The sequence below is a fragment of the Galleria mellonella genome, unplaced genomic scaffold (assembly GCF_026898425.1).
Source record: "Galleria mellonella isolate WM207_F2 unplaced genomic scaffold, CSIRO_AGI_GalMel_v1 utg93, whole genome shotgun sequence".
NCBI lineage: Eukaryota > Metazoa > Arthropoda > Insecta > Lepidoptera > Pyralidae > Galleria > Galleria mellonella.
The window spans coordinates 212,551-225,849 of NW_026442176.1; the positions used below are offsets into that span (position 1 = coordinate 212,551).

At 32.2% G+C, this 13,299-nt stretch overlaps 3 protein-coding genes across 3 annotated transcripts; 2 read left to right on the forward strand and 1 right to left on the reverse strand.

Moving 5' to 3' along the window:
* The first annotated feature begins 647 nt into the window (after positions 1-647).
* On the forward strand, positions 648-2,472 carry LOC113516683 (2-oxoglutarate and iron-dependent oxygenase JMJD4). Its single transcript, XM_026901141.3, has 2 exons — positions 648-1,240; positions 1,541-2,472. Exons 1-2 carry the CDS (start codon positions 738-740, stop codon positions 2,211-2,213), a joined length of 1,176 nt encoding a protein of 391 aa, XP_026756942.1. The 5' UTR covers positions 648-737; the 3' UTR covers positions 2,214-2,472.
* LOC113516684 (alpha-methylacyl-CoA racemase) lies at positions 2,067-7,543 on the reverse strand. The gene is made up of 3 exons (XM_026901142.3): positions 7,405-7,543; positions 3,921-4,046; positions 2,067-3,275 (listed from the first exon to the last, which is right to left on the reverse strand). The coding sequence occupies exons 2-3, from the start codon at positions 4,026-4,028 to the stop codon at positions 2,247-2,249; spliced, it is 1,137 nt and encodes a 378-aa protein (XP_026756943.1). The 5' UTR covers positions 4,029-4,046; positions 7,405-7,543; the 3' UTR covers positions 2,067-2,246.
* A 3,146-nt stretch (positions 7,544-10,689) lies between these two features.
* Positions 10,690-13,290, forward strand: LOC113516900 (basic proline-rich protein-like). The gene is made up of 2 exons (XM_026901394.3): positions 10,690-11,072; positions 12,039-13,290. Exons 1-2 carry the CDS (start codon positions 10,851-10,853, stop codon positions 13,155-13,157), a joined length of 1,341 nt encoding a protein of 446 aa, XP_026757195.1. The 5' UTR covers positions 10,690-10,850; the 3' UTR covers positions 13,158-13,290.
* The last annotated feature ends 9 nt before the right edge of the window (positions 13,291-13,299 follow it).

Sequence of the window (13,299 nt, forward strand, 5' to 3'; positions counted from 1 at the left end):
ATATAACCTAAATACGACTAGGTAAACATTGCTGTAGTGTTTCTGTAAAAGAATACAAAGAATATAAATGGGTTTAATAAATAGTTCTGTTATAGGTATCTATGGTTTCGCTAGATTTGGCGCTATTTATCGAAAAGAAGTGCAATTTAATTCAATTAACTATTAAAAAGCAATCACATTCCATTTACTTTTTTTACTTAGCAATCATCATCTTATACTTATATTTATAATCAAGTGTTTATTTCATAGACGTTGGGCAAAGAGTATACGATCAAGGATGGACGGAGTGTAACATACTATAATGTAAGGTTTATTTAATTTTCAAATGCGCTGATATTTATTTTCTTTAATCATGGATATCCTTAATCTAAAAAGAATGGAATAAAACAACAGTCAGCAAATGTCAAATGCTATCTGAAGATCATACTGTATGACTTAGTTCCTTTGCCATTCCATTGTTGAAAATAAATTCTTCTAATGTGAAAAAAATTCTAACAATTGACTTTTGTCAAATATTATCTTGATTTTCAATTTTTATTTTACTAGTTTGTCATTTTGACAATATTCTGAAAATTCCAGACAAATTATCTATCTTAGCCTGTTCCAAACGGAACAAACGTACTAAAAAAAAAAAAAAAAAAAATATTCTGAAATATCTATCATACGGGTAGAAAATATTATGAAAATGTTTCTTGAGCTTTAGATATTTATTGAATCGTGGTGTTTATTTTTAAACTATGAAAGAAATTGAAATTGAACATTATGATTACACATTCAAATTCAACTACGACGATTGTGTTTGTATGGAATTGAACATTAATGAGTTGCAATATGAACATTTCTTTCAAAATTATATGCAAAAAAATATACCTTGCATTATTAAAAACGTCAGTTCAACTTGGGAATGCGCAAAAAAATGGATAAATAATGGTATAATAAATTATGATCACTTCAATGTTAGTTATGGTAATTTAGAAGCACCTGTCGCAGACTGTAATAAAATAACATATAATGCACATTGTAAGAGCATTATGAAAGTGAATGATTATATAAGTTATTTAAAGAAAAATGAAAAAGAAAAGCTTCTTTATCTTAAAGATTGGCATCTGAGAAAAATAAAACCCAATGATGGATTTTATGAAGTTCCTTTTATTTTTGCATCTGATTGGCTCAATGAATATGCTTTAGATCATAAAGAAGATGACTTTATGTTTGTATATATTGGTCCAGAAAAGTCATGGTATGTATTAGAATTATCATTAATATATGAAGTTTTATGAAATTACTGAATTTGAGAAGGTAACACTAGAAATGGAAAAAATTAGAGGAACCATGGGTGCCAGAGAGTATCCACTGGCCATTTATTTTGTACTGTCTATGATGCTATTCATGTGTACAGGTGGTACATTTTCCATCCATTAAGATCAACTCATTACAAATTGTGTATAATAAATCAATGTATAAAGATTTACTTCTTTCTATAAACAACTAATTAATAATGAATTAAAAAGGTTTTATATAGTTAAAATTATTGTTACAGGACGCCTTTACATGTAGATGTGTATAATTCATATAGTTGGTCAGTAAATATAGTGGGTAGAAAAAAATGGATATTATTTCCACCACAAGAAGAAGAAAAACTAAAAGATTCATTAGGAAATTTACCATTACTATTCAAATATGAAATGTCTGAAGGTATAAAATATTTCGAAATAATACAAGAGCAAGGTGATGCATTATTTGTGCCATCTGGTTGGCACCATCAAGTAGTTAATTTGCTAGATACAATATCTGTTAATCATAATTGGATAAATGGATGTAATTTAGAACTAGTATTTAAAGCACTACAAAATAGTTTAGTTTCTGTAGAACATGAAATTCAAGAATTTAGAGATACTTCTGAATTTTATTCTCAGTGTCAATTGATATTGAAATCACTGTTTGGTATGGATGTTACTACTTTCCTAATTTTTTTGTGTAATATTGCTAAAAAGAGACTTACTCAAATTGGTGGTGAAAATGATATAATATTTGGAAAATATAAATTAGGAAAAAAACATATAATGTTTGATTTAAATGTTATATTAAAAGTTATAAATACAATATTTGATCAACACACATTTTTAAATAACTATGTATCACCCAGTATTATTAAAGATTTTCTCTATATAAAAAACTTAATTTCACAACATCCAGATTCCATTATGTCTTAATAATATTATTCATGAATAAATTAGCATTGGAATTTATAAATTGGACTTCTGACTAGCATAAACACAGCCTTGCTTAATTAAATCATTAATTACATAGTCATCATACCCCAATTCTTTTAACACTTGAATTGTATGTTGCCCTGGTTGCGGCAAAGGCTGCAAACCAACTGATATTCCAGGCGTATTTGATAGCCCTGGGGCTGGCTTGGGTACAATTGTATTATTTGCATTTCTTTTGAATAAATTATCAGAAATGTAATATTTTTCATTATCAATGCTATCAAAATCTAATACAGGAGTCACACAAGCATCTAAATTATCAAATATCTGGCACCACTCATTTTGTGTTTTCTGAAGAAATACTTCTTCAAATATTTTCATATGATGTTCAATATCTTCACCTTGACTGTAATCATCTTCAGACAGACCTAAGCCTTTTAAAAAGTTTGAATAAAATTTTGGTTCTAAAGCTCCCACAGCCATGTACTTATTATCTTTGGTTTTATATGTCCTATAAAATGGGGCACCACCATCTAAAATATTTGTACCCGGCTCTCCTGACCATATAGGCAAATTTCTTGATCTAAATAACCAAGATGCAATGTAAGCTAGACCTTCAGTCATACTAGCATCTACTATTTGACCTTTTCCAGATTTTGTGCGTTCAAATAAAGCTAATAGAATTCCAAAGGCACATAAAACACTACCTCCTGCAAAGTCAGCTAACAGATTAATTGGTGGTCTTGGAGGTTCTTTTTTATTTCTTAATAATGAGAGTACACCAGATACTGCTGCATAGTTTATATCATGACCACCCTTCAGTTTTAGGTTCCCCTTTTGACCAAAACCAGTTAATCTAGCATAAATTAAACGAGAATTTTCTTCTAAAAGTGAATTTGGTCCTAGGCCAAGTTTTTCCAAAACTCCTGGTCTAAATGTATCCAAAAAAACATCGGATGATGCACATAATTTCCTTAAAATATTAACACCTTCTTTGGTCTTTAAATTTACCGATATCATCCTTTTTCCATTCGACATCACATCAAATGGAGAAGGTTCTATCTGAAAAACAAAATTTACTTATTAATATTATGTTAGTATGTAAGTTTATGGATGAATAATGTTACTCATACCTAAGTGTGAAAATAAGAATTTTTTTTTAATTGAACTTGAAACTAAATATCTATATAGACTCTATATCGAAAGAGTCTCAATATATGAAGGTTTTAGGCAAAATATGAGAAAAAATAAAGAAGAACAATAATATCAGATTTTTTTGTAACAGATATTCATTATGTTTATTGATTTGAAAATTATAATAGTATAATCTTGTAGTTTAATGAAAATATAAACAAATGCAGAGATATATTTTAATGTAAGAACAATCGAAGTTTGACTAGTCGAGTATTCTGGACTAAAATAAAAATAGTAGTCCCTGGAAGCGTCCGAAACGGTCCACGAAAACAACAGAAAAAGATTAAATAAATGACGAGTCGTTACGACGCCTGACGCTAGTTTTGTTGCAACATGAAAAATAATGCCCCCTCCCCTCTCCTATTATCTTCAATTTGAATAAAAATAACTATTAAGATTTATTAATTAACAAAACGAATTTTATGTCAAAAATATTAAATATTATCACTATTTGAGATGAGTACCTAATGGTACACATAATGGTAATAATAATATTATTATGGAATAATATACCTTCTGAACGACGGTAACGCTAGCTCCGAAGTCGGCTAATATTGATCCACAAAATGGTCCCGGAGCCAATCCCATCATCTCAATAACTTTAATACCTTTTAGGGCCATTATTAGCAATGATAGCGTCTGAAAATTAATTATTATCAGACCATAAGTTGGTGGTGGAAAGGCCTTTTTTGCTAAATAGAATTCCCCAAGAGTCTAAAGCAAGTAACTTAAAAATGAATCTTATGAACAAAACGACGAACTTTCATAAAACTACTTTCTGCCCCGAGTTAAACCATATATCTATAAGATAAATTTCAAATACTTGGTCCCTTCATTCCATTTACCAGAACCTCTATTCAGAATGTTTTTATAGTAGTAACAAGGCCGGACCCATATTATATCTAATGATATTGGTTTCTTGGTTTGATCTGGGTATGATCAATAGAAAGATTCATTGTGACGAACTAAACAGGACTGGACTGTAATATGAATACGAATATTGTTTCTTACATCAGACTGAGAACGAACCTACAACATCGTCACAAAATTAAAATGAAACTAGGTCCTTTGTGTAGGTACATTATTATTATTATTGTGAAAACCGGTTTAGAATCGGTATTGTATACGTAATGTACACGATTACCTACAACATTCATCATTATCACTGCTGAACATAAGCCTTCCCCATAAGGGGAGTTTTGCCAGTAGTTGTCACACTTGGCAGGTGGGTTGGCAACCGTAGTTAGGCTTTTAGAGATGTTTTAAGTGGGACGCTACTGCTTATCCCTCAACCATTATGTTCTTTTAGTCGCTTCTTACGACACGCACAAGGTAGGAAGGGGTGACCTATTCTATACCGGCACCACACGCAGTGGTATAGCTAGGTAACCAAAGGCCCTGGTGCAAAAAAATAAACTAGAGCCCCAACTAAACTATTTAAATTCGTTAGTTCCGTATTCGTCGTGTTTCGAATTCAACATACTTCAGATTTATCATAATCCAGATTCATGACAAACGTGCGCATGCTGTTGAAACGCGCTGTTCGATGGTGCGACTGTGAAACTAACCAAGGAATATAGGTTCGGAAATTCTGCTATATTTTTCCAAACAAGTTGCCATTATTATAGCCGCGTTCCTGGAATCTGGTTTATTTCTATACCGAATGTGGGAGAAATTTTCACTATAGTTTAATTTATGTAGTTTGTCAGAGTCCGAGGGGCCCCCTGAGCTTAAGGCTCCTGGGACACTGTCGCAGTACAGCCCTCCGAGAATTACGCCACTGGCCATGCGGCATTGGCTTTTTTTTAATGGATGATAATGGAATGATAGCGCACCAATAATACCCCACCCGCGCTATTGGTATACACCGGTGGGGCACCAGTAAAGGATGATAGGTGAAGATGAAATAGGTCAGTTAGCCCATCGTGATGAATTCAACAAGAATTGTTCACGATGGTTTCCAGGTTCCCCCTGGAACCCTCCACATGGAGGTTGACCTAATAAGGCATATTGCTAGCAATGGGGCTGTCAAACTCCACTGCTAACAATCCCTTTCCCCCCAGCCATCGTGGTTAATCGCAGTGGAATTCGTCACGATCACTAGTGCCTGTCTATCACTGGTGCCTCGCCAGCGTATACTGATAGCGCAGGCGGGGTTACCATCCCATTACCACCCTTTACCACCATTAATGATTCCTAAGTAGGTATAAATTTAAATTTGTATTTTTTTTCTTTAAGATTATTTGTCTTTTTAGTAACTTTTATCGGTATGCGCCAAATAAATATTTTCTTTTTTATTAATTCATCAGTACCTACTTAAATTTCATTTTCGTCATTAAAAAAAAACTAAGTTAAAACCAATTACCTCTGTAGAATAGTTAAGCACGTAATATAATTCCATATATTTAACTGCCACAGGTTTAAAAACCAAGGTTAATGAGTGTTATGTGAGAGGGAGGGGATTGATAGTAATGAAAATATAACCCGATTGATCCTATTGCGATTTTATTTTTCAATAGATGTTAATGGAATGATAATCCCAGTTCCGTTCATAGTTCAGGATGAAAAGACAAGTCAATTAGCTGATTTTGATAATTTCACCTAGAAATAATCACGATTATTTCCAGGGAGAACCGCAAGGTCAACTTAGGTTTTTTTATGATAAAAATGGAATGACTACCATGTCTGCGTTAACGGAATACGCTGGTAGGGCGCCAGTGAGTAGATAATAGATGAGAATGAAAACAGATCAGTTAGTCCATCATGACTAATTCATCAGGAATTAACCACGGTGATTTCCAGGGAATCCTTCTCCCCCCCGGGGGGGGGGGATTGTTAGTAATAGGGTGTAATGACTTCATTACTAGCAAAGTACCCTATCAAGTCGAGCTCCACGCGGTTCCTCCTGAAAACCATTGTGATTAAGTCGTACTGAATTTGTCACTATGGGCTAACTGACCTGCTTTCATCCTCACCTATCATCTCTCACTGGTGCCCCGCCAGTGTATACCGATAGCACAGTTGAAATTACCGTACCATTTTCACCCATAAAAAATAAATACTCAAGGGGGAACAGATTGTTAGTATTAGGGACTACCTGTCCCATTGCTAGCAATATACTCTGTCAGGTCGACCTCCACGTGGTTCCCCCTGGAAACCATCGTGCTTAATTCCTGGTGTACTCATTACGAAGTACTCACTGACCTGCCTTTTCATCTCACTTATCACTCACTGATGCCCCGCTCACGTATACCGTTAGCATAGGTGGAGGTACCACTCCTTTGTCATCCATAAAAAAAATAGACCTGCTTCATCATCACCTATCACCTCAATGGTGCCACACCAGTATATACCGATAGCGCAGACGGGGCTACCATTTCATTATCATCCATTAAAAGACTCGCCTTTTCATTCTCACATATTCCCTGTTCCCATTATTATTAATCCCTTCCCCATATACTCTATCAGGTCGACTTACACGCGGTCTCCCCTCCCCCGGAAATTACCGTGGTTAAATGCCGGTGAATTCTTTAGAATGGACCAATTCTCAATTCATTCCTTATACCAATTAAAATATACTGATAGCCTAGCCTGGGTTATTACATGTTCATTTAAAAATACCCTGTATACGGACGTAAGTGGATATGTACTTTAACCAGTTTCATTATTAACCTTAGTACATTTATATATATATCACTTTTTTACAATATGATATATATTGTAAAAAAGTGATAAGTTGAAATAAATTTCATCAAACAATGTAAAGTATGTGGATTCATACTCATTTATCTAAGTAGGTACTGTTAATTATAAGCGTTACGTCTAATTATGTAAAGATGTATTAGTTATAAGTATGACTTGTAAAATAATGTAAAGTAGGTAGATGCCGAGCTCGGTAGTTACTATTTTAGGTATTAACTACTTAAATTACACATATTTAAAACTTCCTAACAAAAGAAGAGGTCGGTAAGTACTGTAAGTAGATATTTTTAGGTACCTTTTGTAGTTTGTTTGTATTTTCGTAATTTAAGAAAACTCGAACTTATATGTACAATTATAAAAATACACCTAAATATGTTATTAAATTATCAAATACACAGATTATAGACTATCAGTATTGCCATATAAAACGGACCGGAATTGGTCAAAAATTAGACCTCAAGTAGTCTAAAGTCGCCTAAATTTTTTTGTTCCAAGGTAGCATAAAATCATCCAAATCTAACCCCACACACCCGTAACGTGTCTGTAAATAATTTAAGATTGAAAGAACTGACTTCAATTGTGCCAAAATTCTTTGATTTCAAAACAAGTGATCCGATTTTGAAATTTAAATCAAATTATGACCGACAATAAAAAAAAAAGCCGAATTGAGAATCTGATTAATAAGCTTGATTCATATCAACCGACTTCAAAAAGAAGGAAATACAACGTCGGATAAATTCACTGTTGGTCTAACATTATTATGTAGTACATTGTACTAAGTGTTTGTGTCAGAAACAATATGTGTATTCATATTACAGTCCAGACTCGTTCTGTTCGTCACGATCAATTTCAAAGTGACTACTACTTTACTATTGACCAAATCGAGATTAGATTATAAAGTATATAGTTTGGCAATGTACGAGACAGAAAATATACTAACCTGTATGTTAGAGTGAGAGAGACAATAGAATAATATTTTACACACCATAAGCTCGAAGTTGTTTTGGTGGGAGTATGAACTGAAAAAGAAATGGAATATAGTTCTTCTTTTTTTTTTCAGTTGTCTAAAAATTGTTTCGAATATACGTTGATACGGAATAATTCTTTATCGTATTATTTCGTAAAATCACAAATAATATCTAGTATTTTTTAAGTATTTAATTAGTTTTAAATTAATGAACTTAGAATTAAGTGTGCTTTACCTGAATTTCATGCTTTACGTTTAAATATGCTTGAAACATTTTACTTATTTAAATATAATATTTAGAACCATATTTTGCATATGAATCGACAGAGAAAATTATCACATTTAAACTAGTTAATACCTTGAGAGCTCAATGAAGGTATTCGAATTAAAATAATAACAAATACGTGAATATTCACAAATTTTAATTTCAATTCCCTAGAGATTGTCAATAAATTTCAATGGCTGCTAAATTTCAATCGATTGTATCGATTGAACAAGTTGACAAAGGCAACAGGCCATTATATATTCAATCATAATAACTATATATTAATTTGTTATATAAATTAAAACAAATAAATAAAAAAATTTGAATGACCACTGACGCAAAAAATAAAATGATACCATTTTTAATCTTTTATTGGTCGATTTTAAAAGAATAAATCAAAATATACTTTTTTTGTTGACATGAATGTTTTTAATTCGAATATATTTTTTATATGTATATTATACAATATCTTTGCTAATTATGAGCCGATTTTGATAAGTTTTTTATTAATAGAAAAAGTTATAATTCTGCATTTGTCGTATTATTTGTGTTTCGTTTTAGAGGGTGGGACATTTTTTTTTCAAATTAGCTGACTAGTTACTTAATTAAGAGTGAAAATCATCACTCTGTATCTGTATGAACAATACCATGTACATAACACAGTATACTATGTCGCCCGTGATACCTTACATGCGTTACCGTATAGCTGAAGACAAAACTGTTGTACCTATACCTAATTTTATTATTATATCAAACCGAAACATACACAAATTACTTTTGTGTAGTCTCCCTCTGGTAAAAAAAAAATGTGGAAGTATAACACCACAGTTTTAAAAAACGGCAATGTATTCACACATTTATCGTGGCAAACCAGTTATATTGATTTAAAAATCAAACTATTGAAGCGATTATAACAAAATTTTTATGGGACTATACGAGTATATCAGATAAAAAAAGGATATTTCCAAATTGGTTTATAAATAATGGAGTTCTAAGGTAATAAACATAAAAAAATCCAAATGAATTGCGACCTCCTTCTATTTTTAAAGTCGGTTAAAATACACTATTATATATTTAATATATAAAATCCATACAAATATTTGGTTTCTAAAAATGTAATTATTTTATAGCACAATTATTACATAATATGTATATACTACGTACTATTTATTACATGTGTACTGAAGTTTAATAAATAAATTACATTAACTTTATAAAATACCAATTATTAAATAATAATAAAAGTTTTGAATTTCGATTTCTAATGGATGAATCATGAATACAGAATGATACAGAATCGATGAATTGTGTAACAATAGAATTTGCATGGTGCAGCACTGTTCATTGTTCACATTTACATTTCACGCACACAAATGTAATCACATTTTCGTCCCGTTTTTGTGATTGCATTGCCAGACTGTTAGTACGTAGTATACTATACTAAGTCTATGAAACTGAGACCGGCATTAGTGTCGATTATTACTGTTACTACCTTAGATTGGTACGTTATAAAAAAGAATTAAAATAATTTATTATAAAGCATAAGTTAAAAGTATGAGTAACATATTTCTTTTTTACTACAGTAAAATGAATGTTATTATCTTTTTTTTGTCATGTGTAATAACACTCCGTCAAATTATACACCAATGCACCATATTGATAAGCTATATAAGCTGCATGCTTAAATTATATTAAACACTGAATATTTTATTGGAGCCAGGTCGACGTCGGCCTGACATAGTATATTTCTAACAATTGAGCTACTAATCTCCATCCCAGTCAGTTGGTTCTAAACAACCAATGAAAAAAAAGAATAAAAAAAATATCTCGACGTCGTTATTACTTGTCAATTTTCAGAAGAATTAGTTTCCGATTTAAAAAAATGCTCTGCCTATGAACTAAAACGTTAATCACAGAATACATTGCATATAAATCTATCATTAAAAATATGTACCTACTTTTAATGATAGATTATTCATTAAATGTTATTCATCAAACATCAAATCCATGATGTTTGCCAAAGTTTGTAAATAAATTACATAGTCCTCTCGTGAGAATGTTTACCGAGAGGACTAGATCATTATATGTGATTAAGGACTAACATAGTTTTTTTTTTTAAGTACACTTAACAAAAATGGATCCAAATTGTCTAAAACATATAAAATTAAATTGAATTTAATAAAACAAATTAAAATTCGACTCGTACATCAACGACTACAAATGAATGATATTAGTAGTCGGCTATCATTAGTAGTCGATTAAATAAAATTAGTTGTCAAATGATTTGCTCAATCGAATAAATAGTAGTCGGATTAATAAATTCGCGCAACGCTAACTGTTCTTAAAAAATATTGTTTGTCTTGTCTATGGTCCATGGGATTTCATATAACTTATTGCCTATTCTTATTTTTTGTTAGTATACTTTTTAAAATCTCTGAGACTGAATTAAGATCAAGAGACTGATAGTATTTCATGTACTGTAAATAAAAATTGATTGGAATATTCCACAATGTCCGTTGCTTTTGCACCACGAGGAAATAGACCCCCTTTAAGTCCGGCTCAAGTACAAAAGATGTTGGATGAAAATGCTCATCTCATACAAACAATTCAAGAGTATCAAGCGAAAGGTCAAGTTATAGAGTGTCATCAGTACCAGCAAGTCTTGCACAGGAATTTAGTTTATTTAGCTTCAATTGCAGACCCGAATCAAAATATGCAAAATTTGTTACCGGTAAGTGTATATTTTTAAGATTTTGTGTTACTTATAAGGTTCTTTTATAATCTGACCATTTTGCCATAACAGATATACCTAACAGAAAAGCAAAATGTATGCTATTGTGTGAAAGTTTTCGTGACATTCATATATTAACATTTATGGTCTTATTTTTTTTTCTACTTAATGTTTTGGTGTGAAAATGAGTTAAAAAATTCAATCTTACATATATTTGTATATACACCAATTTACCTATGATTAATTAAAAAATGAATAATGTTTTTGTAGTAAATCTTTTATTCATATTTGTAATAATAAAACAATGTTTATACCTAAAAATACTAATAAATGAATTTACAAAAGTATCTAAGTCTGATAGATTTGTTTTTCAAAAGTCAAACCAAAAAGTACATCATAAATAAGAAATCTTTCATCATTTTCAACTGATCATAACTAAACTGAAAAACACAAAATGAAATCCTAGTTGTTTTTACAACTATACCAAAAAGATGATGTTAGCTGTTAGAGTTTGAAATGCAACATGCTTGAAATGTTCAAGTTTTTTATTATTTAAATGAAGTAAACTTTTTTTTTTTTTTAATGTACCCAGATACATTCAACTTATTGTAAAATAATACTAGTTTTAAGAAAAAGACAATGTTGATTAATTAGATATTATGCATCTTATTTTTTATAGCAAATAGAATAGTAGTACTAGATACAAAAGTGTTTATTTTTTACATTTGTTTTGTGACATAAAACTCAATAGTGAAAGTAATTTTTTTGGTTTTACTTTTTTTATGCAACTTAGAATGGCAAACAAACTTTAAATAGAAATAAATATTTTCTGTATTAATTTATTTATATTAACTTAATTTATAAGTTTATATTATTCTTAAACTATATTAATATTTTAATTTAGCTTTATTCACAGTAAACATGTTTTGGTATAAATATTATCAAAGTGTTTAATATTTGTTGTAGCCACCTCATCAACTTGCTGCTGGTAATCCACCTCAAGGATCACTGAACCCGCCGTCAAGTGGAGCAGATGGTGTTAGTCAGCAGCCTTACCGTCCACCTTCTGGAGTTTCTACCACCCCTACACGACCAACACAATCATATGGTCAAAGACCTTATCCCCAAAATCAGTACCAAGGTCAATATCAGGGTGCACCTGGTGTTTATCCCCCACAAGGTGGTTATGGGCCACCAGGCCAAGGGTACGGCCCTCCTAACCCATCTCAGCAACCACAAGGTTATCCTCCAAACTCTACTTATGGCCCTCCCATCACTACAACACCTAGCAATTATCCTCCTTCTACTCATCCTGGATCAGGATACCCTCCTTCAACAGTGCAGCAACCATATGCCCCTCCACCTGGTAGTCCTGTAGCTGCAGGATCACCCTATCCAGTTCGTGTTGCTACTCAACCAGGATACACTGGTAACTCAACATATCCCCCACCACAATCTGGCCCTAACTATCCTAATGTAGGTGTTAGTACTTACAATTCAACAGTATCACAACCACAACCATATCAATCTCAACCATTTCCTAATACTACACCTACATCTGCTTATAGTTCAACTCCCACATCCCAACCAAATCGATCACCTCAACCTCCACCTAGTGGATATACATCACAAAATCCAACAAGTTCAGGTTACGGTTCTCCATCTGCACAATCACCCACATACAATTCAAGTTCTCATGGCAATAATGCTCCACCAGCTACAGTGGCTTCTGGGACTTCAACTCCAGCAGGTTCTACTGGACAACAATATCCTCCACCTGGTCAACCTTCACCATATCCTCCAGCATCACAACCTCCTTATTCAAATCCTTCATCACAACCTGGTAGTCCAGCACCATCTGTGTCTACGGCGCCTCCCCCTCAAACTTCTTATCCTCAAACTCCTCAGAATTACCCTCCAGCTGGTGGAGCATATCCACCACATGCTTATCAGCAAGGTTATCCTCCTGCTCAATATCCTCCTTCACCTTATCCTTACACGAGAGCTCCTGCACCTGGAGCTCCACCACCGGGTGGCCCTCAGCCATACCCTGTTTATGGTTTTCAACCGCCAAATCAACAATAGAATAGAAATAATTTTTGATGTAATTGATTATCATTAAATAGATTTACGTCTTTGTCATATGTATTAATTGAATTAGTTCGAAGTCAATGAAATGAATATTTTACGTAAATAACCAATAAACAATTAAATATTATTAGTATAA

Coding starts and splice junctions, on each gene's coding strand:
- LOC113516684 (XM_026901142.3), bottom strand. CDS start 4,028: ATGGCCCTAAAAGGTATTAAAGTTATTGAGATGATGGGATTGGCTCCG. Junction 3,276..3,920: donor GCGTTACCGTCGTTCAGAAG/GTATATTATTCC, acceptor TTTGTTTTTCAG/ATAGAACCTTCTCCATTTGA.
- LOC113516683 (XM_026901141.3), top strand. CDS start 738: ATGAAAGAAATTGAAATTGAACATTATGATTACACATTCAAATTCAAC. Junction 1,241..1,540: donor ATTGGTCCAGAAAAGTCATG/GTATGTATTAGA, acceptor TTATTGTTACAG/GACGCCTTTACATGTAGATG.
- LOC113516900 (XM_026901394.3), top strand. CDS start 10,851: ATGTCCGTTGCTTTTGCACCACGAGGAAATAGACCCCCTTTAAGTCCG. Junction 11,073..12,038: donor ATATGCAAAATTTGTTACCG/GTAAGTGTATAT, acceptor TATTTGTTGTAG/CCACCTCATCAACTTGCTGC.